The sequence below is a fragment of the Meleagris gallopavo genome, chromosome 1 (assembly GCF_905368555.1).
Source record: "Meleagris gallopavo chromosome 1, MGAL_WU_HG_1.1, whole genome shotgun sequence".
NCBI lineage: Eukaryota > Metazoa > Chordata > Aves > Galliformes > Phasianidae > Meleagris > Meleagris gallopavo.
This window is the reverse complement of record NC_139404.1, coordinates 56,874,462-56,901,884: the sequence shown is the minus strand read 5'-3', so window position 1 is coordinate 56,901,884 and position 27,423 is coordinate 56,874,462. Positions and strand designations below refer to the sequence as shown.

Below are 27,423 nucleotides of genomic sequence, written 5' to 3'. Positions count from 1 at the left end.
GTAGAATGCAATTTTGATTGTAGAAGTAAATCACTGACTGCATATCCAAGGCTCACTCCATCCTCAACCTTCTCAAGCTCAAGTCAACAAGTGACAAGTAAAGTGCATATTCCCTGCTCTACCAGAGCATAAACATTATGAAGGGGGAAACTGTGACCTCTAGAAAGATTTTCTACCAAGAAAGCTTCCTGAAGGAGAGCTAAATGCACCGGGCTTGGAGCCAGCCCTCAAGGCTCAATCTCATTTGTCATAAGAAAAGTGCAGAGGTTGCCAGGGAAAAGGCCACATTCACATAGAGGTCCCTCTGAGACACTGCAATTACTGTTTAGTTAAAATATAACAATTGAGCAATTTCCACAGCATAAATGGCCTGATACAGGGAGAATTCAAATCAATCTAATTTATTTTGGATTCATTTCTTGGGGGTCTAAAAAAATACTTCTGGGTTTTTTTCAGTGTTAGGGAAAGAGAGTGTTCACTGGCTGTTTTTTGTATTTTTTTTTTTTTTTTAATTAAGAACAAAATTGTGTGATTTTTATAGCCCCACATAAACTACATATAACTAGTTCTCTTACTGGGTCAGGTGCAATGGTCATGCTAGTGCTACAGGTTTTGCTCAAATCTTCTAGAGTTTATCTGGATTTTTATCAGTTGTAGAAGATACCATAATCTGTTCTGCTTTGCTTAATTCCACATGAAACACAATAAAACCCATGCATCAGCAAGAAAAATATAAGCTTTTCTCTCCTAAAACATTGAAAAGTGACTTTGTATCTTTTAGCATTTGAGTTGATAAGAAACACCAACAGAATGACTTGTAGGAGCAGACATTTGTACTACAAAAAGCTCTCCTAGCCACACACACCCACTCAAAGACAGACAGCTTGTACTGCCAAGTATTTTTTCACCCATGTAAATTTTTAAAACACCGGCATCTATGGAATAATATTCATTCTTTATAGGGTACCATAACTTCATTATTAAGTAATGCCTCCATTAAGTGAGAAAGTAGCCAAGCATTTCATCTATACAGTATATTCACAGTCACATTAGCAATGCATGGCAATATACATTCATAAAAAAATAAATGCATACAGCTGTCATCATTTCACTTCTGCACCCTTTTGCGGCCCCTCATTATTCTTGAAGCTTGAAGCAGTCTTAAACATTATAAAATATGCATTAGCTCATTCCATCATGCACTCTGCTCTTTATTTAATATGGCATTCAGGTGCTATCTTTTCATTTTGTGATGACACTTTGATAATATGAAAATGAAGATAAGGGAGGCTGCCATTCAGAAGAAAAGCATTCTTATGAAGCTGAAATGACCAAAAAGTGAACACAAGCAATTGGAGAAGGTCTGTTTACACAGGCATGCTTCCCTAAACCACACAAATCTTCACAGTTCACATCACTCCAAAGTCACACTTGGGTTGAGTGGTATAACTGCCATCAGCAAGGGGACAAGCAGGATGCTTCAACAGCTCAAACTGCTGACAGTTTGTGGACTTCATTAAAGCCTTTCATTTCCAAAGATACGTTCTGGGTCTGTACCAAGTCCAATGACATTATGTTATATTCATCCATAGGAAACAGCCGTTCTGTTTGAGAGCGCAGTTATCCTTCTGCAACTCTGCTTCTCTCACAGCCTCACAGATCTTCTCCTCCCTCCACTTTCACGCTGTTGGGAAAACTTGCACCTGAATTACATTTGTTCTTTCTGCTCTTGCACTGACACTTGTGTCAGTAAATCTCCTTTATGTTTGTACCAGGTTTCACTTCAGAAGGTCAGAAACTTTGAAAAGCTCCCATTTTAGCTCTTTTCTTCCAAAGGATTCCATTTCTTCTTGTATTTTCTTTTTCTTTTTGAAATTACCAAATCTCTTGGAAATTCACTATAAAACTGATACAACTGCTTTCTTCCTACTTGTGGGTTGTATGTTCTAGCAACATTCCTGAATTATAAGAATTCAGAAAAGGGCATTAAATCCAAATCTATTTCTAATTTGTAAAATAATTACCCAAGGCTAAGGAAGTAAAACACTCCTCTTACCTCTAGATTCGTGGAACTCCAGTGTAACATGTGCATCAAACCCAAGGCTGAAGTAATTATTGAAGACATTGAGTGGAAGCTATAATTGGATAATAGAAAGACATGTAAAAGCAGCACAGATTAAATATTCCATGGCACACCAGGAATTAGCTATTTTAAATTTGGCACCTCCTGAAAACCTTAAAAGAAAATGGGAAGTGTATGTAAGAAGTTGTTCTTCTAAGAAGGCTAGTAATAGCTTGTGGAAGATTCTCCATACAAAAGCCAAAGAATGCAAACACATTTACTGAGCTTTATGATCATACAAGTATCTTTGCAAACACATTACAAGATTCCTCATTTACTTTCTCATTGAGATTTTCCAGAGCATTTCTCCACTTAGCATGTCAATATATAAGTTTTCTTAATTGCTTGGCACTTCAAGCTCAGCATGATGAATAAAACTCAAGCTGTGTTTTTCTTGCTTAATATATAACCAGGAGCAATGCAAGTCCCAGACAAGAAGCCCTAATTTTATTGAGGATGCATGAGATAGCAAAGCACACATCTGGCCTCTTCATCATTATACTGGCCCAGCAGAGCTGTACAGAGCGAACAGTAGCATCCAATAAATAAGCTGGAAATTCTAACTGACAAGAGGAAATTGGTGCACAGAATTTTTTAGTATTTTTTTAAATGTCAGTGACAGATTCAACATCCCCAGCCCTATGACCTATCAATATATATGTGATCCCCTCACAAAGATTTTCCCAATCTTCAACTCTCAAGAGAGATGATCTCACTAATGGAGATGATATGGAGACTCACACATAAAGATGTTAAATCCAACAATATACTACTCTTAGCTGTAAAGAAGGGAACAGTTAGTATTTACCAGCAGAATCCTAAGTAATATTTAAATTATCTGTATGTTTCTAGATGTGTCTCAAATTTAGGAATGAATAGTGGTCACTGGGCTCCTTTTTCTGCCACCCTTGATTAAATGGAGGGAAAACAATGAGATGCCATGGATTTTTACCAGGATTTGGTTACTGAGACAAATGCTCAAAGTCTGAGTTACAAACAACAAATAACATGGCCAATACATATTAAGGTTCACATGCCCCTGGAGGCATTGAAGAATAATAGGAAAAGATGGAACAAGAAACTGAAAAGGTTTTAGAGCTTCAGCACTCACGCCTCTCGTGGAGTATCCCAAAAATGCTATATAATTATTTATATAATTATAATTAATTATACTATATTCTCCCTAGGAAAAAAAAAGCTCTAACCTTACGTGACCCATCTTCCAGTTCATCCTGTGGCAAATCTGGGTTGCGCTCAACCTGGAGATTCCATCGGTCCAGCTGGACAATGGTTCCATCTTCTACATGACACAAGATCTTGGACACAGGCTCATCTGTGTAACCCTGGCAGCAGAATGAGTGTCACCAAAGTATCAGCCGTGGATAGCCAAAGAAAAGCAAATCATTCACCAATTAACTGGAAAACCTCCTTCCTTTCATGCAGATCTAAAACAGCAGATCAAATGTTCTTAGGAACATGTCAAACTATTGCTAGATTTTGATATAAGAAACAGTCAGATCAACTATTACTTAAGAACACAAGTTTTAGACAGGCATGGTAAGACTAAGAGAGGAATTCAAAGCATATTTGCCTTTCATTAAATAAATCCAGTGCTGTAGTCAAGGAAAACTACAGAGAAATAAAGTTCAAATAATGCTTAAGTTATAAGCCCACATATAACTCTCATTATTTGGCCCAAAATACCAGACAGATACAGCTATGCACTTTTTTATTACAACATTTACATTATTAATAATTCAAAACATGAAACTGGAAACTGAAATAAGCTGTCGTGTCCTTGTGAAGCAGACCTTGGGTAAAGCCCCATCAGCTATTTTAGCCAAAAAGAAGTTTCACGCTATTATATCACTAAATCAGAGCAGCAAGTTGAGAACCCACATGTAAGGGTAACCCCAGTCAGTGCTTACCCCACCCCAGTTGAGGGTGCGGGCAAGGTCATTCCCAGTGCCAAGTGGAAGGACAGCCACAGGAGGCTGGGGAGTGAGTTGCAGCTCATCTAGGATAGAGAGGATCCAGCCAACCTATAAAACCAGAAAAACAAGAAACTGTTGGTAAGGAAGATTAAAAGGGAAGGAATGGAGAAGAAAGGCATGTTTTGACTGAATTGCCATCACGGAAAAGAACAAGTCAAAAAATAAAGAAATAAATACATTGGAAAAAGAAAAAACAATATATACAAAAACTCTACAGCTGCCCCATCTGAGCTTTTTCCTCCCAGAGAACTGGAGAGTCTTCATGGAGATCCTGTATAAGGAGAAGGAATAGGACACAAATTCTGTCTATTGTTAATAGCACACCAAGATCCCAAAGAAAGGGAGCAGAAAAGTTTCTGCCTAAAAAACTGTTCTGAAAAAAATGCTGTGTTTAGTCAAAAATAATAATAATAATAAAAAAAATAAAAAATAGTGAAGAATAATACAGACAGCTTAAGATTAAAATGTTGAATTACCCTTATACTAAAGGGGAAAAGATGCAAGAGATGCTTTAGAAAAGCATGCCCTGAAACACAGAGTCCAGATCAAGTCAAGTAGAGACACATCCACAGGTCTTCCAATATCCAGAAGAGAGACTTTAGAGCTGAATTGTTATGTCCTGAGCAAAGCAGATATATATAATTATATATACAGGGCTGGAGTAAAAGAGTATAATACTAAGGGCTGAAGACTGTGCGTTGGAAAAATGAACATGGATCTTTTGCACCGAGAGCTGAATCTTCCTCTCTCTCTCATTCTCTCTCTACTCTAAACCACATAAAATTTTTTCAATTCAAAGTAATGTAAAATATTAGGAACAAATTAATGTAAAATATTTTACTCATATTAAAAAGCACTTTCCAACAGGAAAAGGAGTATTGCTGAAAATATTCTCAAAATTTATATGCCTGAAACTCTTGCTATAAGAAAATAGCACTATTAGATTATTTATCAACTTGAAAAAAAAAAAAAACCATGAAAATGTCATGCATTTTGAATAATTTATTTTAGAAATACAAATATAGATTAGCATACAAATAAGAAAATAATGTCTATTTTTTTCTGATGTCAGTGTTCAAAGATTGTATCTTCACTAACATTATGAGTTTTTAAATAAGACATAAAACTGAATGACAGATTCCACCTGGACATGATTTTTCCACTCTCAACTAATACTTCTGTGATTTCAGATAGATTCTTAGCCCAAACTGAAATGAAATTGGAGCTTCAAGAAAACAAAACCTAGATATTTGGTACTGCAGCTTGAATTTGAAGTACTGGAGAGGGGGGTGGTCTGATAGAGGATGAGAAAAAGCCAACAACCACCATATCTGATATTCTAGAATAAGTCTCTTCCCAGGTCTCTTCATGGAAAAATTAATTTTATATAAATATTATTTATTAAACAGTTACTTATCGTAACTCATTGTCCAGTTATTCAAGTTATCTCACATCACAGATCATTGTTTAATAGTGACGTGAATAACTTAAAACTTTCATGAACTTGGATGTTACCAAAGGTATTTAAGTCTTTCATAGGTCTATGATACAACTAAATAAAGTCTTTAAGGGATTGTTAGAGATAAGTCATCATCTAATTTTTGAAATTTAGTCAGTCCTCTGGTATTGTGAACAGAGAAAAGAGTCCTGATAACTCCCACGTGGCCATGACTCATTAAAGAGTCCTTTGTCTTTGCCATTGACTTAATCTATACATTTGTGCCTCAGCTTGCTACTGGGGCAGGTAGCCTTACAAATACCAACCAGTTTTGTAAATACTTTTAACTTCAAGTTTTAATCAAAACCTCAAATTGCTCATGTACATTTGCAAAACTGCTCTTTGAGGTCATGTCTAAACCTTATGGAGTCAAAGATTCTATTTCAGTAAAGGATGATAAAGACTGTCATTTCCCTGTAAAAAGAAGTCTCCTGAGTGCTTTGAAAACAAAGTTTTCTACTTATACCCAGAAAAGTAACAGCAAACAGCAGTGATGGAAAAGTTGCAATAAGTTCTGACTCACCTCAATAATGCAAGATAACATCTGGTCTCATTGAATATTCACTAAGTCCATTTGAGTCAGATTTCTCATTTCTAGATGTAATGGCTTTGGGAATAGCTAGATATTAATTTGCTTCAAACTGAGCAGCAGCGAATGTAATAGTGAAGTGCTGCTCTTACCAATGAGAAGGTGCTGCCCCCTGTTGCTTTCACTGCTCAGCAAACAAAAAACAGAGGATGATAGGGCTCAATGTACTTGCACTTATTTCTATTTTAACATTTTTAGAATGAAGATCTTTCTCCTAGGAAAATATTGGCTTCCTCAGACAGAAGCTTCAAACATTTTCAGAAACAGATGGAAAACATATCTTTTCTGAAGCTCTATTTTTTGCTAACGTAATACGTCACGAGTTTCTCAAGGAGTGTTCTGAATTCCGTAAGAGTAATATTTTATTGCCCCAGGTACCAGCAAGATGGTAATAAAATCACGTTGTTTCTTCTGTCTTTCAGGGGAAAGCACTAGTATTAATGACCTCTACATCCAGTTTCAGAAATGCTCACAAAAACAGATAGGAGCTGAGAGTATGTTCAGCTCACTTAAAAAATAATAATAATAATTAAAAAAAAATAAAAGCCTCTTAGTGTGATGACTGTGTACTTCTATACATCCTGTCCAGCCACTGCACCTTGCAGCTACTATAGTTGCAAGTATTACCAAATGCATGTTTGGGAGACTGATCTTCATGGAGACTAAAGGTCAGTTTTGTAACTATGCTTCAGCACTCAATGGTACAGGGTGAGAATTATAGCATTCTTAAGAACAGGCAAGAGCAAAGCAGTTGTAATTCCTTCATTACCACTCTTGGCCTCCAAGTCCCAAACTGTAGAGTCTGCCTCCATCTAAAGGTGTCCGAGTCTTCTGAAGATCTCACACTACTCCCTTTTCCAAGGACACACAGCAATTCAATTGCAAAGAAAATACTGAATCTGGAGATCAGCCACATCACAGGCAAGTAGCATGACCACTTCCTCACAGTGGATTTGTAAAGAGGGTGAGAAAACTAGAGGCATTTGACATTTGACTGTATTCAGGCATAGTGAAGACAATATCAGAGAGGAGTAGAAATTATCATTAAATTACCCCCAGACACTGATTTAACCTGCTAGACCCTCAGATCTGTGAAAATAGTAAGAGGAGGCTGACAATGGTTGTCTTTATTTTTTAAGCTATAATAAATATATGCATAAAGCAGATAGGATCTAGGACATTAGCACATAAGAATACGGTCCCATCAATAAGCAGGCCAATCCACATAGAAAAGAAAAAGATTTATTAAGCATAAGGTAGGTTATCAGGTTCTGCAGGCATCACAAAGTGGGAAACTTATGTAGTGAGCAATTTCAGCTCTTGGCAATGACCAGAGAGCTGCCAGGCACCAGTCACCTACCGTTCCATCCCCACCACAGGCCAGGATCCGCAGGTTTGGCACTTTTCTGTACAGCTCCAGCCTAGCCAGGGGAGGGAAAAGCAAAAAATAATTTTGAAAAAGTCAATACAGCAATGAAAGTAGTTACTATGCATTTTTTCCAAGTGACAGTTTAACTATCATTTATTTCTCTCTAGAATATCCATTACTGATGATACAGGATGGAGGAGGACAATCTTAAAAATGAAATGGAGCTTTCCTTAACAGTTAGACAGCCCCTCTTGAGAAGTGTTTTGTCTGTTTAACACGGGAACACGTAATCTGAAAAGCCAGATTCTCATTCTTCCTCTGGAGATGACAGTCTTCTATTTTCCTCTTATCCTAAGGCAAACAAATGTAAACACTGAAGCTTTAAACCAAATGAAGTGTTTCTCATTAGTATTTGCTAAACCACTGTTTCTGAAGTGTGTAGAGCACGACAGCTCCTTCAACTGATAATTGTATTTTTTTTAATACCACAGAAGGCAGTAACACCTAACAAAACTCTCTGGATATCTGATCTAAAATACAAACAGGAGAGCCAAAAAAATTCCTGTTCCATCAGTTGCATGAAAGAGAGGCATAATAAGACATCTCCCAGTGGAGGAGATACATTCACATACTGAGACCTAGCTTACCAAGGATCTAATTCAACCTTCATTCTGTTACACAGCTCTGAAAACCGTACATTTACTTTTAAGCTTCTATACATCATTAGGAGAGTAGCAGGTGTTTCAGCAGGAAAAACATGTTTGGGTGCTCTAGAAGTATGAATAGAAAATACTTGGACCATTCTTATACAGATAAGCATTTGACTTTAAATGATTACCATCCTTCTGTACTAATGTCAAAGGAGCACTGAGCAGACAATTAAGTAAAGCAAATATCCCTATCTCAAAAACCACAGAAGCAGAGTTTCTTTACTCTCAGCAGTGAGAATCATCCCTCTAAAGGCAGGTTCTCTCTCCTTCAGAAAGCACTCACCCTTCAATAACTGCCTCGTTAATGAGCATCAGTTACTCAGCATGCAAAGATAGCCGCATGCTGCAATCACACATGGAAATCTAAAGGTAGCTTCACTCCACTAAAGATCAGCCACCCAGGAATGGTCAAGCATTGTAGGATCTGCAGTCCATGGGCTCTACTCTTCAATGAACTCCTTGTTTTGACTATGTGAATCTGATCACCTATGTAACAGCCTTCAGTCAGCGTTTTACTATAATGTGATTCTACACCAAAGAATGGCCTTTTTTTTTTTTTTTTTTTTTTTTTTTGTCTCTGCTTACATCACTTGCTGTGAGTCCTCCCCATAGTCACATAATAAAAGAAACAAACGAAAAAATTTCTGACCAATAGAGGGTGCTCCTTGGCAAATGTAAAAGATTATATCTGAAAGCAGCCATACCTTTCATACATCTATTTGATCTATGTATTCATAGAGAGCATAGAGCCCATTCCCATCTTATTTTACATGAATTGCTTATCCCAGGAATACGTATCACTCAGAATACCATAAATCTCAAAAGATTTCTATCTCAACTCCAGATCAAAGCAGATTCAGTGCCGAGACCAGACCACATTTCTCAGGGTTTCATCAAGCTGGGGCTCAAAAATCTCCACATACAAAGAGAATCCAATCTAATGGGTAAGTGTCATACAGTGAAAAAGTTTTTTCTTACATCCAGTCAGAACTTCTCTCATTTCTACTGTCTCTTTGGACATTTTGCCCCCTGTTTCTTGCTCTTCTTGCCATGCTGCTGTAAAGGGTCAAACTGTCTTTTTAGCTACATCCCCAGTAGGTATCCAAAGCTGCTGTTAGGACCCCAAGCCTGCTTAAGATCTTATCTGAACATGCTTAAGATCTTATCTGAACATGCAGAGGCATTTACAAAGGTTTATCTATATGCTGAAACTTTGATTCTGTATCACAATGTGGATCTTTGAGAACTCAAACCTATCAAAATCATTAGTCTACCAACCTATCCAAGCTAGATGTTTCTCTGCTTTCCTAATACAAAAACAGAGCTGAGTGCCTGAAAACTTACGCATCTTTTGGCCCTTCCTGAGAGAGATCAAAGACCTGGCGTGGATTCAAATACCACATAAACATTTGGAGAACCTTGGTGCCCTGGGAAAAGAGAAAAATCAAAGGAAGGGAAATTATGAATAGCATAATGGTTATTAAAAATAATAGTGTTCAGATTTGGACTGCTTTTCTTCCCTTTATGCTTTATAATGCAAACATAAGCCAAGAAAAAATCAAAATAAAAAGGGTTGCAGCTAATGATAGCTCTATAAAATAGTGACTCAGAAATCCATGCAGTGTGCACATGTGTGCATGTAAATTGAATTGAACTATACAGATCATTAATGATATAAGAGTAGGGACTTAGGGTCAGACCAAAGGTTTTTCTCCCACAGAAACCTGTTCTCTCATCACCTGCAACAAGAAAGCTCTGTTATCCCACACATCCTCAAACTGTTATCCGTGACAGCAAGAAGCTCAAGAATTTTGTGGGCAAAATTTGTGGGCCACAGTGAAGAGTGTCTTCCCCAACATCCACATAATGATGCTGCTTTGACCTCCAAAACCATCACCACAAACACTACTATGAGCCTTTGCTGCCCTGAGAAGCAGCATCCAAGGACTCCATGGGCTGCAGCTGCACCACTGCTCCCTCACTCAGTGCAGATTGGTCAACACTTTACCAAAAGGTCATCATACGGTAATGTAAAATTATATCATATTTAGGGTAAAATAAGTCTAGAACTTCACTAGTAATCTAAATTTCCAATGGAAAAATGAAGTCTTCTGAAAATCTCCAAACTACAAAAATCCAATCCTATCAAAAATCTGAAGATATGAAGGCCGATGCTCAAATATTTAAATATCATTTTCTTCCAGTTCAGTGGAATTAGAGATATAAAGGACATTCAACTGCAAGCATCTCTTCTAGGAGACTCTAATACAGTCACATAGAGCTCCTCTTACTAATGACTGACCACAAACTATTCTTATTTGCAGAAAAACAGTTATTAAGCTTAACCTTTGTTACCTGGATCCATATTATGACCTTACCTGGTTCCCTCCACTTTTTGGATTTACAAAAACCAACAGTGGTTTCATGAGTGGAGAGGAAATAGGCTTTATCACGAATGGCCGACCTTTGTTATCCTGGGAAACCACAGCAAGAAACAACTTTAGTAAAAGTTAGGAAAAGGGTAGATTTCACTGGCATATCACATGTAGAAGAACCAACATAGCTCTGACAAAACTACCTTGGATATTGAAAACAGTACAGCCATGATAACGTGATGCTCAGCTGAGACTAAATTTATGCAGCAGAGAAAATTCCGTAAGCAAATAAGAAGGAAAAAACTGTTCCAGGTCAGCCCAAAACTTGTTTTTTTTTTACTTTATATTCTTTCCCAAAAAGAAATGATTCATACATTCCTAATAACGTGTCAGATATAGTGCTATACTTCTAATATGAATTATATTTTTTTCCAGTAGAAAATGGAATGAGATAAACTACTTACTTCCTGACTCCCGTTTAACAGACAAATTGAACCAGTGTTTAGTTGCAGATTATCTGCTCCTATATTCTTGGCCTTGATGGCCCTCCTTCTTTGAACAGGTTTTACTTGTATTATGTGATTCAAATATTGCTCATTACAGAATCACAGAACTGTAGGAGCTGGAAGGGACCTCTAGAAATCATTGAGTCCAACCCCGCTGCCAAAGCAGACTCCCTGGACCAGGTTGCAGAAGTAGGCATCCAGGGGGATCTTGAAAGTCTCCACAGAAGGAGACTACACGACCTCCCTGGGCAGCCTGTTCCAGTGCTCTGCCACTCTCACTGTGAAGAAGTTCTTACATACATTTGTGCAGAACTTCCTATGCTTCAGTTTGTGGCCATTTCCCCTTGTTCTATCACTATGCATCACTGAAGAGTCTGGCCTCATCCCTTTGCCCCCTGCACCTTAGATATTTTCATTATGTCAATCATCAATATATCTGCCTCCCAGCTTCTCTGTATCCATAGTACATTAAAGAGCCCCGTAATGAGGACACTCTCCTGGGCTGAGGCAGACACAGATTGAAGTTCTGTAGGACTGCAGTTGCCCAATGCCCAAGTGAGGATTTTACCCACAGATCTCTGTCTGGGCAGAGGTAAGTCTCCACCCACCTCTCCCCTTACGGCTTTCATTCAGTATACCACTTATACAGTAGGTAAGATCTGAAAACAAAGTCTTCTATAATCTACTAGTAAACCTAACCATAGGACCAAACATCCCCAACAGGAGATCTCCCAAGGCAGACACTCAAAGCAGACATTGAAGCCAGCTCCATATTCAGACTCTTGCAGTCAACACACTCAGAACCCACTTTCACGCTTCTGCTCTGCCTAGTTGAAACCAAGTGTTTGAGCTGAGTCTTTTACACCCCACAGGAATATTGTTTCATTGGGCTGGTATGCTGCTTCTTGAAAAAAAATCAACTCAGCAAATGACACTTCTCATGCAAGTTTTTATCAAAACTAATATTTTCTCACAACAACTTCAATAACATGGAGTTTTCCAGCAAAAAATATGTATATATCAAAAACACAGTAAATGGAACTTTAAAATCTGCATTTATACATTCAAACAAAAGGAAACTCATTTTCAAAGCTCTTAAATACCTACATCATTGCCTCTTTTGCTGGCTTTTCTTTTAAAAGATGTCCTCTTCTTTCGCCGTGTTGAAGTCTTTAATGAGTTCTACATTAAAAAAAAATAAAGAAAAAAGAATACATGAAAAGCAAAACAAAATTTAGAAGACAGGCACAGACAGAGCCTCTTTATGAAGCTCTTCCATGCATGTCCACTTGGAGAATGATAAGAGTATCTGGCACATGCTCAAGATTTAAATCACATGCGCTGCATGCTTTACACTTCCACACCACCGTTTATGGAGAAAGCCACACACGGAGACCAGACTGGTGCTTTGGAACTGGAAACTTTCCCACGCTGTGAGGGGGGAAAAAGATCAGATGCTCCCATAGACTCACATAACACCACATGTTGTACCTGCCAACCCTCCCAATAGGGGTAGGAGACGCCCGTTTCCCCTTCGGGGCTCCAGTCTCCTGCCCAATCAGGCTCGTCTCCTGGTATGGAGACCCCCTGCATAAAGATGTAATAAAAAACATGATAAATGAGATATTTTTCATGTTTTTTTAGGAAAGAAAACAACAAGTTTTAGCTCTGGCAACCATTATGACTCAATATAACATAGGCCACCATGGCATATGATGCTGGCACTGCAGAGTGAGTTCCAGCCCTATCAAGAAACGTGTGTAATCATCAGATGAAGAACAATGTGAACTGTTAATAATTAAGGAATCAAGCTTTTTCCCAGTTGTTTGCTTTTTAAATAGTAACACTAAACTACAGAAGAAAACGCAAAACTTCTTGTATTTTTGCAGAACCTAAAAAATAAGCATGAAAACTATTCTCCAGGCAGGCAATAGCCTAGTTAGTAATACTGATCCATAAAGGTCTTCTGATGTGATAAAAACATACCAAAAAGGGGATATAATTTTTTCCCTTGGTATTTAGTACCTGAAGTCATATCCACAAGAAACACTTGGCCTGTGGTTGAGATTTTGTGTTACAGGAAATACACAGGAAATTAGAAGAAAGTAATTGATTTTTTTTTGGTTTCAAGAGGGGAGCAAGATCCACCCAGCTCATCCAAAAGGTCATTTCTGTCACGATGGTATTCAAAAGTGTGTCATTAATGAGAATAAGTTAATGATCAAAGATCACCAAGTCTATAAGCAATGATATCTGTCCCTACTTAATCCTGCTCACTAACAAGTAATGCCATTACATTAAGGAGAATAGTTACTAGAGTCTCTTGATTACCTAGCAACCACATTCAGAATTCCAAAACTTTGGTCCAACACACCAGTTACAATATTTAGTTTTTCCTGACTTCTCAGAAATGTGGAAAACAGTAACAGCAATCTAACTCAAATAGCTGAAGAAACTATTATCTCCTTTTTAACCCGACCAAGAGAGGTCTGCTGTAGAGCACAGTAACGAACTTATATCACCTCCCAACATTCCTTGTGGACCATTATATATTTATGCCTTGTTGCTTACTGAAAATACTGAAGACAACGTGGCTCAGCAGAGCAATGCCAACACACTTGCCCTATTAGGGCACAATTTGAGAAAATATCTAAGGAGATGTTCTTATTCTTCCCTACTCTGATACATAAAAAGTGGTCTTGAAAGCATGATAAATCACAAAGACTGCACTAACCACAGAAAGGAATGGATAGTGTCACCTTCATAGACTATCACTGCCCTACTTTAGGAGTCAGACTGAGAGTAGACAAAAGCCTTTATATCAGTATAAAGGCACAGCGCATTGCCCTCAAAGCTCCAGCAATCAACTGCAAGCAGTGGGGTTCTTGGCCTGTTTTCTCAGCTGGTTTCACAGGTGTGGGGAAAACAAAATAGACTGAGATCCAGTCTATCTGCAGGCTTGCCAACTATCTGACGAAAGGTCACGGACATACTGAGACTTTTCCTTGGGCTCTAGCCTCCCTCAGTGTAAAATTTAAGATACTTATCCTATGGGTAACATGCAGTGAAGTCTTCTGGCAAATCACAGCCAGTAACTCAAGTTCAATATTATATTAGGATAGTATTTAACTGTGTCACCTGAAGAAGGACTTACTTATTATTCTACTTTCTCAGTGGATGGACCTAAGCCAGTGAAATTCTTTTGGAAAAAGAAAATACTGCCTAATTTAAAGAAAAACAATAAATTAAAGACCATTTAAGTGAGCTGTTATTAAATCCCATTATAGCATGGCTCCTTTCTTGCCTATGAATGGGGTGGGAAGAGGCATGTAAGCGTATTAGTGAAAGAGTTTCAGTCTCTCTGAAAAGACTCCACCATAACTTTTTTTCTCTTTATTTCTACCCTCAGAAAGGCAATATAATATGCTACGTCACAACTATGTTATTTTGCCTTTTTTTTTTAAAGCATACTTACATCTGTAGTGTTAAGACAACCTAAATCTTTGCTACAATGATGCACATCTACAGCAGATGAAAGGCAAAAAAGCTGATTAAACATACGCAAATTCTCCTTGCAAACATGCAGAAGAATAACAGACAGAAATAATCATCAGTCTTTGCACATGAAACTGAAGAAATGAATGTGTATTACCTTGTCCACAAAACAAGGTGATGAGTATTTTTACAAACAGATAATGTTATTCAGTGAAATACTTGATAGCAAAGCATACCTTTACTGTGCACCATATGTAAATCCTAACTTGCATCTAGAGAGGAAACCTCTCCTTTGTGGATGTCAGTTTGGCCATCTTCAAAGAGAGATGTTTGGTATTATTGCATCATCACTGTAGTTCTAAGCAAGTTTAGCTAAATGAACAAAAGAATTGGAGTCCTTTTATGCTGTTGGTTGGTGTAAGGGCTACAGACTATCCTAAACAGATCTAATGAAACTTTTCCACCTTTTCCTTTGCAACATTTCAGTCTTTATTTTCAAAGGCTTTTAACATGCTGGACATCAAATGATGTAAGCAATGAACAGCCTCTGAGAAGGTCAATCTTGACCATCTTCTGGTTGTTCACAAATCACATCTAGGCAAGACAGCTGCAGCAAGCAACTGATGAAAGGAAGAAATTAGCCCAGAAGTATAAAGATTACTAGCACTTTTTGAAGGCCCTTGAAGGAGGAGGAAAAGAAAAAAATACCATGTTTACTCACCTTGAAAAGAAAAATATAAAAAAATAATAAAATAAAATGGAATTTTACACTTACTGTCTTTGCCTTCCCAAACAGAAGATGAAAGATTGAATCATTAGGTACATCAGCTAGATGTACTCCTCCTCATCATTAACTTTTCTCCCACAACATAAGCATAGCAAGTCCATTCCTAGCACAAAACTACTTGGGCTACCAAATCTCACACAACATCAGTCAACAAGGGTGGCCTGTTTTCACAACAGTGAGGAGAATTAGGAGGTGGAATTGATTTGAACCACAGGAAATCAGAGATGGTGTCAAAGTGCTGCTACTGCAGTACAGAAATATTGGAAAACAGTAAACTAGTTACAGAAGTATGAATAAAATGAAATAGATACTGGGAATTTTCCATTTATGTAAATAGGTCATTACAGACAGGGCTACCACCTAACCCAAAGTTGATTAAACCATTTTGAATATTCATCATGTAGCAAAATCAATTGCTTGCAAAATGCAAAAGCTCCCCATTTAGAATGTAAAAGGCATGAACAAATTTTTCCTTAATTACTTAATCATGGTTTATTACCACAACATTTCTGGCATTCAGAGGGGGAGTGTGCTGTTTATTCAAGAACAATATTTGAAAGGTGGTGACCCTTGTTGCACATAAGCATGGAAAAGCATTTTTGTAGCAATAAAAAGAGAAATAAAAATTGAAAATTGGGCAATGGTTTGCTACAAAAAGCCATCTTATTTGCCTAAAAGAAACAACCAATAAAAGGATGAAGGCACCACTAAAATCAACTTCATGAGTAGGAAATTCATTTCAGGAGTTGACCATGATTAACGTGAATAGTTAATTAGAGCTGAGAAAATAATTTATAACCAAGAGGCTTGTAGTCAAATTTACTCCAATTGTGAAATACGTGAAAGACGTATGCTGCTTACATATATAAATTTACTATCTGAATTCACAAAAATTTTAATATTGTATTTGTACTCTGTGGACTGAATGCAACAATAGTGTTCACCAAACAGGCATATAGGGTGAAGAGGGCCACAATACAGAGGAGAGCTGGCCAGAAACAGCAGGAGGAGAGAAAAATTCCTAAAGAAACATAAGAAAAACAAACAAGACTTCTGTCAAAAAAATCTGAAAATGCATCTAAAGTATTAATATTTCCCACAACAATAAATTCATTCTACAAAAGTAACACTGCACTAGGTGTTGTTCAGAAATTTTGTGGAAACTTGCCCGTTCTCTGCATTGCTTAGGAATATGATTTATCTAAAGCTTCAGTTATCCAAAGTAATTTTTTTTTTGCATTAATTCTAAGGGCTTGACATGTGATGAGAGGGAAAATTGGACTGACGTACTTCCTCTCCATTTATGACCGCAAAAAATTAACAGATATTTCATTTAAGCCTAACATTTAAAACATGCGCTTAAAAATCTTTTTTCCCATGAATAATAATTAATTTTTGATCTTTCTGAAAAAAATAAATAAATAAATAAACAAGAGAGTAAATCCTATAAGGAAGACACTCTGCTTTGGTTAACCATCAAATCAAGGAAAATTTTAAAAGTAAAAGAACAGAAAATTAAAGCAAGGCTTTTTCAATTAATCAATACTTCTGTTTGTATTAATATATTTATTTTTCTTAAATTAGAGTTCTTGTTTTTAATATTCTTTTCCTCATTTTGTTTAAAAATAATAGTAACTGTAGTGTATTGTAGGCTCACTAAAAGGGGTTTTGGTAAGCCAGAAATTATCAAACAAATTCGATAATCTTCCTGTTTTTGTAGGAAAATATACTAAAAGGCACACAAAAGGTGTTTTTGTTGGTTTTTGTTTGGTTTGTTTGTTTGTTTTTAATGGTGATTTAAAGCGATTTAAGAGAAATACGTTGGAGATGTACTGGATGAAAAAAGATTCGGATTTTCTTATCAGACCTCTGAAGAGAGTAGCACTTCCAGCCACATAAATCTGGTTCTTAGATCAGTTATATTCTTTTTCCCATGCGCATGGGGTGAAGTGTAGTTAAATGGTAAAGGTATATCAGTTACAAGTGGTACCTGCCCTTTGCTTCATAGGCTATGGTTCTGTGTGTCCTTAAAGCAGCGGATTTTAGGTAAAGAAGATTAATTATCCTACCTACAGCTCTAAGACATCCATCTTTTTCCCACCCGCAAGCTACCTGAAGTTACCTGGTCAAAAAGGAGATTCTCATACCTCATCTAAAGGTAATCAGAATTTCCTACAACTCGTTATGCTGAAAATAATTTGTCCAAAATGCCTTCTGATCCAAATAATTTTTGTCATCTCCAAAGTACTGGTCTCAGCCTGTACAGGAGCTAGTTCAGCATTTTTATTCTTTTTGTATTCATGTAGATGGTCCAGGTGGAAAGCTCAAGGACCCTACAGGTACCCAGTCTTTAGTTTGGGACTACAACAGCTACAGCATTCTTCTTAATGGTTCCTAGCCCAAGGATATCTGCTCATGGATCCACATCAAGACCTCAAACCCTTGGAGTCACCATTTCTTGGCTAAATGACCAAAGCAAAAGTTCCAGGCACTCTACCATGAAACCCAGCAACTGAAAGTCTTACGACTAATAGGCCATACAATCTCTTTAATGGGGCAGAAAAGGAGCCAGTCTCATTTTTGTGCCAAATACCACAGGTGCTGAAAATTAGCCAAGGAGATTAAATCTCTGCTGAGGACTCAAAATTCAACAAGAAAGGAAAGAGATTTCTCTTGAGAAGGCTAGAGTAAACTAACAGTGGAAAAGGAGTGTGGGAAAAATACAGAAATGCCAAAGAGACCTTTTTTTTTCTCAGAGGAGAGGTAGCTAGAGACCTTGCATACCCTAAATCTAAAGGAGAAACTGTGATCTCTTTGGTCAGGTTGTTTTTCAATTGTTTTGTTTCAATTACTAAAATTCTGATTAATTTATTTATTTCCCTCCTGTCTTCAGAATCAAGCCTGTTAGAAATAATGCTCATGCACAAAGATGGCAGCCATATCCCTAGACTGGAGCTAAAGACCAAACAGTGTCCAAACTGCAGACCTTTTTCTAGTTCCACACAGGGACATTTTGTCTTAATGCCTTCCCCATGTTGTGAAATTCTCTGCTTCCTGCCAGCCAGGACACAGAGCCAGAAAGCCCTGAGTCACTTCTCATGCTAACATACAAACTGCACAACATTGTTCAATAACACCAGCATTCCTGTTTTTTCATCCATTTCCTTGCTTCTGAAGTAAAACTTATACCAGCATTTCTGGTTCCTTGATGTGTTCAATGTGTGTTTGTGTCTTTCAGTTCAACCTGGAGTGAAAAGAGACTTCCAAAAACAACAACAACAACAAAAAAACAAAACAAAAAAAAAAAAAACCAAAACCAAAAACAAAACAAAAAAACAAAACAAAAAAACAACAACAAAAAAATTACTTTGTGCATGATAAGAATCCCCTTATAATTTTTGGCCAGCTCTCTTTAGGATACCTTCTCTCCCTGTTGTGATGATTAGTGAATTAACCTCATTAAAACATATCACATCTGTAAGAAAGCTTTGAGGTCTCACCCTTTTACCAGCGACTAAATGGGCACGTGGTTTTACTGTTGGCATTCAGCAAGAACTGATGTGAACAAGACATGATTATTTAACTGTCCTTTGGTGAAAAATTCAGAGGGATGCCAGCCCAACTACAGTGAATTCTTACTGCAGTTCAAGTGAATGTTTGTTACTAGATTTTCCCTGTATTTGCTCAGCTCTATTTAATGAAGCATGCTTTATTGCCCCCAGCACAGGGGATTTCTTGCAGTACGCTAGCTGAAGTCACAGAAGAACACACCTGAGCTGCATTGCTCAGAACAAAAGTCATGTTTGCTGCTTATCAACCCAAACAAGGAAACCTACTGAAGGGCTGGATGGAGGATACAAGTTCATAATCACCATGAATGTATGCTGGGTTTCAGGGAGAGAGACAGGGTTGAACGAGCATGCCTTAGTGGAGGTGTACTGAGTGCAGAAGCCAGGCTGGCCCTGTGAAGCCATACAGCTTCAGAAACAGACATCAGCATGCAGTTACCTGAGGTTTCTTCACCTTAATGATCCAGGTGGGAGGCACAATGACAGCTGCATGAGCCCCAAGAGAACACGGCTCCTCAATGTGATGTAGCATGAAGCAGGTGACTTTGTTATGAAACTGGAGGAGAGGAAAAGAGTAGAGCCAATAAGGAGGTCAAGGAAGACATAGGAGAAGCAAGGAGAGGAAAAAAAGAATGAGACTGCAAAACTAGAGCAATGTTCCCAATTCTCTCATCCTCAAAACCTGGGAGCACTAGGAAGGTATAACTAAAAACCACCTTCCTTAGCCATGCTTTATACCAAGGGGAAAAGATCAAGAAAAAAAAAAAAAAAAAGGAAAAAAAAAATCACTTCTACTTATATAAGAGCAGATTAAAGACCATAACCCAGCCTGACACACTAAATGCATTAAAAGCCCTTTGGCTCTTTGAGCTGGCAGCAGTGTTGTGTTGATGGGAGGTAGCCAATGACTACATGGGGCAGCGAGACCCTTCTTCTAGGAGGATTAACGTATCATCCAGATGAAATTATGGCATCTGAGCAAAAGAAAAATGAAAGAGCAAAACTGGCAGTGATTCACTGAGAGAAGAAACTGCGAGAGCCAGCACAAATGAAATCACATGCCTTGAGGCTATGCAGTGAAGGTGTTAACTACTGCTTTCCATGAATATTATCCACTTACCGCCAGCTTGCACCAGGAACAACTGATGGCCACAATCTCTTTACTATGGAAGGAGAATTTCTGCTGAAAGCCCTACAATAAGCGGAAGAAAACGAGTTAAATTCACCCTGACTACAAGAAAATTTATGCCTTTAATTCTTGTCAGGTAACTGTGCTAGGCTAAACCAGTTCGGTATAGTCACATACATCGGTTCAGCCTCAAAGCTCTTGGATTCTGAATATATTTTGGGAAGATAAAATAGTGACAGGAATGATAGAGAAGGCTCTTCAACTGCAGCATGTTCTCACACACACTTTAAAGATATTTCCCTGAATTTTTGTGCTTTTTATTAAATTTTGTAGTTAAAGAAGGAAAAGGGGATGAAGAAAGAGAAGAAATGGCTATTTCAATGGCTTTCTTCAGTTGTGACAATCAGATTTTGTGCTGAAGTGAACATTTTTTCACTGCAGTCTTTTTTGCTTTAAATATAAATAAGAATTGGGTTTATTAACATTATTTATTTATTTTTAGCATAGAGTAGAATCAACTATAATGTCTAGCTGGAAATCTTCCATTTGGGAAATTAAGTTTATTGTTTTATTAAGCTGACTCAGATCAAAATCTTTTTAGTACATTCCAAAAAAAAAAAAAAAAAAAAAAACCCACAAAGTTCAAGATTGTCTGATTCAAATCAAATACAAAAAGATATACTTCTATAGTTTTAAGGAGAAAAACAAACAAATAAAAAAACACCACCAGCAGCAAATATGTGACTTTATTTTCCCACAGTTTAATTTTGTAGAATGACATTTCAACAGATAGATCTCTTTCTTCCATAGGCTAAGGCTGGAAAAGACCACTGGGTCATATATATTCTTTTTGCACATAACACAGGTAACAAATAGCAACTAGAGCTATGAGCTAAAAACTTGCATTCACTTGAATCATATTTCAATCAGAAAAATACTTGATTTGGGTTAATGTCTGCAGAGACTGAAAGTCCAGCACTTCACCTTCATTTACTCCGACTGAGGCCTCTTAAAGATTCTCAGAAATCCTACACTTTTTCCCAGAGTATTGAAAAAGAATAAATCAGCCTCTCATTGGCATGAAATGTTTTTTGTTCTGGTTTCTAAGAAGCATGGGAGAAATTTTTATCTCCCCAAACCTCCACTAATGAAACATCAAATTCAGTACATTAATTCCACAGCCCGTTAGTGGTGTATTTTAAACATGTGGACTGAGCAGCTTGTCTGGTTCTGGATGGATCATTTCTTATTTATTCAGTAAGCTGGTTGGCTTTTAGGGAGCTGTTAGAGAAAATACACAGCAGTAAAAACATATTAATAATAAGAACCAATCATTCCTCATTGCTTTACAGTTGTGAGCTAATTCTTCCTAAGGATATGTGTTTGGGATAAGACAGTGATTTTTGAAAGCTAACATTCAAAGGGAATGATGAAATACAATGATGGGTTGCAGGTCACAGGGAAATTTTATGTAGACTATTGGGTTGAAACACCGGGGAACCCCATAATTCACCAGAAATTCTCTCTTCTTCCTTTCATCAGTCAGGAAAAAATATGAGAGTTCAGTTATCCTACCTTGTCCATGGGTTATGTGAGGAAACTTTCTGTATAAATTCAGAAATGTGGGGATGGAAAAGTAATTTCACTTTTCTGAGGATATCAGGCAAACAGTATCTGATTAGCCCTGATTCACTGGCATTAGGTTGCTGTGCAACACATGAAATTCCATGCTGAGAATTGCTCCTGTGGAAGTACGCAGTCATGCATAACAGAGAAAACACGTTTGGAGGAAAAGGGCACCTGAATCTCCAACTTGCACTGATGATTGCAATCTGCCTAAATAATTGGGATCAAATCCCCCATTAATAAAGGCATTCACACACACAGCACAGAGGGATCACTAGCTCTGGCATGTTTTGGTTATACCCTTAGACCTATTTACCATTAAAGAGCATTTTCACATCAGTTTAAGGGGAGCAGTCATTCATCATGGAAAAAAAAAAAAAATACAAGGTGTTTATTCTATTTCTAAGGCTCTCAGACACTTTCCAGTGTAACATTACTGCATGAGGGACGGGTACTACTACAACTCCAATACACACAGTAACAGAAGCACTTAGATGGTGACTTATATGCAATGAAAACAAAGCCCTGCATCTACCCACAGGCCTTTAAAAGCACTACTGAAAAAAAGAGACCAATGCTGCAGCTGCACACTGTCTGTTTGGTGGACACATTGCTTTGGACGTCATGGAAAGTAAAAACAAATTAAAGGCCTTTTTAGTATGATGGTACAGATGCATTCAGTCTCAGAAAATCCCTAAATTACTAGGAGCTAGTAATTATTAGTTTAGGAACAAAGGGTTAATCTGCATTCATCCTTAAGCTTCTATTATCGCACTCATTCATGGGCTGCATATTGGACCACATGGTCTGATTGTTCTCATGATAAATTATGCAAATAAAAAAATATTAAAAAAAAAAAACGAATTTCAGGTAACAAAGATAATAACAGCTGAAAGCTTGCAAACTAGATTTTCTTCAGATTGCAAGTGAAACAAATGAGCAGAAGTACAAGAGAAATATTAAGCATAATGAATGGCTTAGAGAATGTGGCTTCGGAGAAATTATTTGCCACCTCTTCCAACATGAGAGCTATGGAGCATTAGAAGATAACAGATGAATAAGAAGGTGGTTCTTCACATAGTATGTAGTTCAGAAATACTTTTCTAGAGAATTATCCAGAGTAACAAAGAAGGTGTACCATAAGAATGCTGCCTGTGAAGTGCCTCCTCGCACTGTTTGCACGCCACTTGTTAAAAAAGAGCATCATGTTTGTATGCCATGCCTTGCAGCACTTAATGATTTACATCAGCATCCAACTAAAATGTGATTTCTTCTAACTAAAGTGCCAAGCCATGGAGACAAAACACAGTCTTATTAGTTGCTGTTAAGAGAGGATAGGTTACAGTGCTAGAGTGAGGAAATTAAATTCAGTGTTAATTTATTTCATGGAATCATAGAATGCCCTGTGTTGAAAAGGACCATAATGATCACCTAGTTTCAACCCCCCCTGCCATGGGCAGGGTTGCCAACCACTAGATCAAATTTCAGGTTTTCATAATACTTCAGAAGACCAATCTTCAGGTTACACTCCTTTTTAAAGCTTTTAAGAAACAAGCTTTTATTTTGCCACACAGATAGTGAATATGAAGCAGTCTTACAAAGTGCAGAGTCTACTGAGACAGAAAGAAAGCAACAGCCTTTCTTTTTCTAGTAGTCAGAAAAAAACAAAAAATAATCATAATGTTGGTGCAGAAGATATCACTACAAGAGCACAACATTGGCACTGGGTTGGCTTAACCAAGGAAAAAAAGATCAAGGAGCCACTGCCTTCCTCCTTGCCCTTTTAATTGGCCAGTGCAGTGCAACAGCCCAGGACATGTGACAGGCTCATTCTTGCATGGATGCAACTGCCTTTTCTATTCCCATGTGAGAGTGAGAGGTGCTACCACTCAGTTTCGTCACTTTCTACTCAAGAGAGGTTAAGCGTTTAGCACAGAAACAATCTCATCACTGGACGGAGTTATTGACTACCCTGAATGCCTATGTGCCTGGTGTTTTACTTGTGATGCACAGGCAATCTTACCTTTCCACACTGCTTACATTTCCCCTCCTGCCTCCGTCTGTGTACCCAGTGATGTCGGACAAAGTTCTGCAAGAGAAGAACAAAGATAATGTTACAGGAAGAGATGGCAGGTTGCACTTCAAGGTACCATACATGTGAAATTGGTTTACGGACATTAAAGGAAAGTACCCTTTTGCCAAAGCAATTATTTATGGAGCAAAAGATAGTAGTTCCCCCTAGAATACTCCAGACACAACTGAAACCAGAGGATGAATAAGGAGAAGATGATATTCTTTATCCATGTCACCACGTGGCCCAAACTACCGTCAAAAGGAAAAAAAAAAAACAAAAACATTACATGACGTAGAGATAACCATCATATAAATAAAGAGCACAGAAGGACCTGAGGACCAATGTTTTCAGACACCAACACAGGGCCCTGTTATATTCTGCTCAGAAATACAGCTATATAAAGCAAAAACATCACAAGTCAATGCAGGAGAAGAGAAAGAGAAAAGGAAGTCATTTGGCCACTGAAGTAATTTGGACTCTTTCAGTTTGGACTTCTTCCACTCTGGATGGCATCAAGATCTGGGCAAGAGAATAGAGGGTGTACAGGACTGCTGTACTCCTGTGCAGGCAAGGGAGTTAGAAGGAGCCTCATTTGCACCTTGCTTTAACACCAGCCTGCACAGCAGAGCCCATGTTACTGGAAACTACCTCTGCTAGGAGAAGCTATGAAATGATGCTAACAAAGAAATAGGAAGCTTAAGGGGTAGTGCTTAAGGAAGAAATAGGAGGCTTAAGGGGAGCTCTGCTTAAGGGGTAGTGAAGCTGTATAGTGAGTGGCCCATAAACAAATGGAGTTTCTATTCCTCTCCCATTACTACCAAAAGTGAAAAAGAAAAATAAGCAAAAGCAGTCATCAAGTGTTCTTCCATATTGTGATTACTTACATAAAAAGAGGTTCCATCATACTAGACTGGCAACCAAAATAAATATCAGAATTAGGAATCTTCTTCTTTAATTAAAAAATAAGTATCTAATGCATAAAAAAGTTTCAACCACCACCTGCGTGGTTTCTTTTGTTTGTTTGTTTGTTTGTTTGTTTGTTTTGGTTGGTTATTTTGGTTTGTTTTTTGGGGGGCTGATTGATTTGTGGATTTTTTTGAGTGGGGTTCAGGAAGGGTGGTCAGTTTGAGTTTTATTTTGTTTTGTCCTATGGCAGCAATAGCTGCTAACTTTGTGAGTAACACAGATACATATAGCACCTTCAAGAGAGCTGGATTTGTATGGTAGCTGAATGATGAAATACACAAGTTTTTGAATGTTTATTTTACTAACAAAACATCTTCTAATACTAAGGATGTTTCAAAATAAATGAAGGGAAAGTATAGCAAAAGCTCAGGGAATCAGACAGAAGCCAAAATACTACTTCAAATGTTAGAAAGAAACAAAAGAAATGCTATCAAAAAATGGAAAGAAGAAGAAAAAAAAAAAAGAAAAAAGCAACAGAATGGCTGAGTGAATGGGAAAAGATACAGCGGGAAGACAAAATGATTCCTGATAGTGTAAGCAATATAGTGCTTCAGCTAGATTTCATTTTACATTTATTCTGAAGAGGAGAAGATGTCCCACTGGGAACCAGTACTGAAAACTCTTCTGAATCTAAAAGCACAGGGGCAGTTCCACACCAGGTGAACCATTACACAAATCAAATGGAATGCAACCATCATTTGTCCGTTACTTACTTCTCTTGGAGATCTGGAGCTCCCTTCTCGGAAAGTTGGTTTGCAGCGAAAATTAATCTGGCATTAAAATAAAGCTGTTAGAACTGAAAAAGAGCTGAGAGTTTATTCCAACATGTTGATATAGGGCAAGCTTCCAAGGCATATATTGCCTATTAGAATATTTATTTCACTAGTTCAAGAAACTTACCTGGATGACAGAAAATCTCTTCAGATGCCATAATGACGCTCTTTCCTAGATCTCTACACAACCCTCATCATCATTAAAGCTACTGCTGCATGCTCAGTTAAACTATTTAAACCATCTCCCTCATGCCAAGGAGGAAACTGCTTCATCTGTTTTTTTTCTTAAGAACACACTTTGTAACCAAAGTAGACTTAAGCTGAGTTGTCAAAAGTTAATAGGAGCTGGAAATCTAATTCTAAGATCTTTTGCACAACTCAGCTTTATGCCTTTATAAACAAAATCTGTGGAAAAATTTTCTACGTTCTCAGGAAAAAACATAAATTATCATAAATTTCTACCTTTTCCTTACATCAGGCTGCTTGGGGAGCATAAGACTGCCTCATGCAGTGGAATTCCCTCCTTCAGATGGGAGAGGAAAGGCAGAAAGAGGACAACAGGAGCTTCCATGAAGACAACATCTTTTTGAAAGTTGAAGAGAAAAAGCAATAAAAATCACATGAGAGTCTGATGAGAAAACCCAAAATATTTTACTAGGGCCTGTAGTGACAGGACAAGGGGTAACGGTCTTTAAAACAGAAGAGGGCAGATTTAGATTAGACTTTAGGCAGAAATTATTTACTATGTGTCGTGAGACACTGAAGAATGTAGCCCAAAGAAGCTGACAATTCCCCATCCATGGAAGTGTTCAAGATCAAGTCAGACAGAGCTTTGGGCAGCTTTATCTAATGAAAGATGTCAGGGATTGGAACTAGACGAACTGTAAGATCCCTTCCAACCCAAACCATTCTATAATTCTATGATCTTTTGAGTAAAATCAATAGAAATACGAGCAAGAGAATATATAAAGAGAGAAAATGGTATATTAAAGGAGGGAGAGTCAGAGGAAAAAGTTAAAGGATAAATGGAATGCACTAAATGAAATGGATTCAAGTTTAATTGACTAGCCTTCAAAGAGTAAAATCCTTAAGGATACTGTATTGTAATGCTTTTGTTATGAAAATAGAAGGATCAGGTTTCCCCAATTTTGAATACAATTCTTTACTTCCTATAGAAATGAGGGTTTTTACCTCATTTAATCATAGCCTTCAAAATAATAGTCCAAGTGAGGAAAAGAAAAAAGTGAATGAAATATTTATTACTTAAAAAGAAATCAAAATCATAGCATTATCTTCTTCCACTGCTCTTCATGTGGAATTGCAATTCATCATTCCACTTCTAAGACCTGGGAAGTTGGAAAGATTTCCAGCTTATATTTAGTTTACTTACAGCTTATACCTATGTGGAGAGGGCCAAACAGAAGACCTATGAACCAGTTGTAAGCATCACGAGGCTTAAGATGCACATGGACTCTATAATAATCCTCTGCCAAGAGGTGAATTTCATGCTCTCTAGAATGGCATAAACAAGTTCAACAGCATGGGTTGTATCTGAGTGCTACCACTGGCAATGCCACCAGCTTACTGGGCTATGGAGAGCCAGCAATGCTGCTGATGAAGGAACTCATGAAAAATTCACTGGTAACAGTTTGAGCTGAAAGCATGTGCTAATGCTAATTTCACTGTGGGTAAAAGCATCGGGGGTGGAAATGGTACTTCTCCAACTTGGTATTATGGCAATCACTGTGACATTTGTCAACACAAGCCCAAATACTGGGAAACGAAAAACTCTTTCCAAAGGGTTGCTGTTATAAATTTGTTTTGCATCAATTTCCTTTATG

General features: G+C 37.6%; 1 protein-coding gene across 4 annotated transcripts in view; it reads right to left on the bottom strand.

The window, feature by feature from the left end:
* LOC100551345 (diacylglycerol kinase iota) overlaps positions 1-27,423 on the bottom strand; it is a 175,368-nt gene that overhangs the window by 94,150 nt on the left and 53,795 nt on the right. For 2 of the 4 annotated variants that reach the window (XM_085229054.1, XM_085229065.1), the window contains exons 5-15: positions 25,523-25,579; positions 23,793-23,858; positions 20,135-20,206; positions 19,454-19,570; positions 12,271-12,345; positions 10,661-10,756; positions 9,627-9,709; positions 7,564-7,624; positions 4,051-4,164; positions 3,328-3,465; positions 2,057-2,135 (exon numbers count right to left, since the gene is read on the bottom strand). In XM_085229054.1, coding sequence (XP_085085180.1) covers positions 2,057-2,135; positions 3,328-3,465; positions 4,051-4,164; positions 7,564-7,624; positions 9,627-9,709; positions 10,661-10,756; positions 12,271-12,345; positions 19,454-19,570; positions 20,135-20,206; positions 23,793-23,858; positions 25,523-25,579 — 958 coding nt within the window. Of the gene's footprint in view, positions 1-2,056; positions 2,136-3,327; positions 3,466-4,050; positions 4,165-7,563; positions 7,625-9,626; positions 9,710-10,660; positions 10,757-12,270; positions 12,346-12,654; positions 12,751-19,453; positions 19,571-20,134; positions 20,207-23,792; positions 23,859-25,522; positions 25,580-27,423 lie in introns of all 4 variants that reach the window. The other 2 variants (XM_085229072.1, XM_085229062.1) reach the window with 2 other exon arrangements.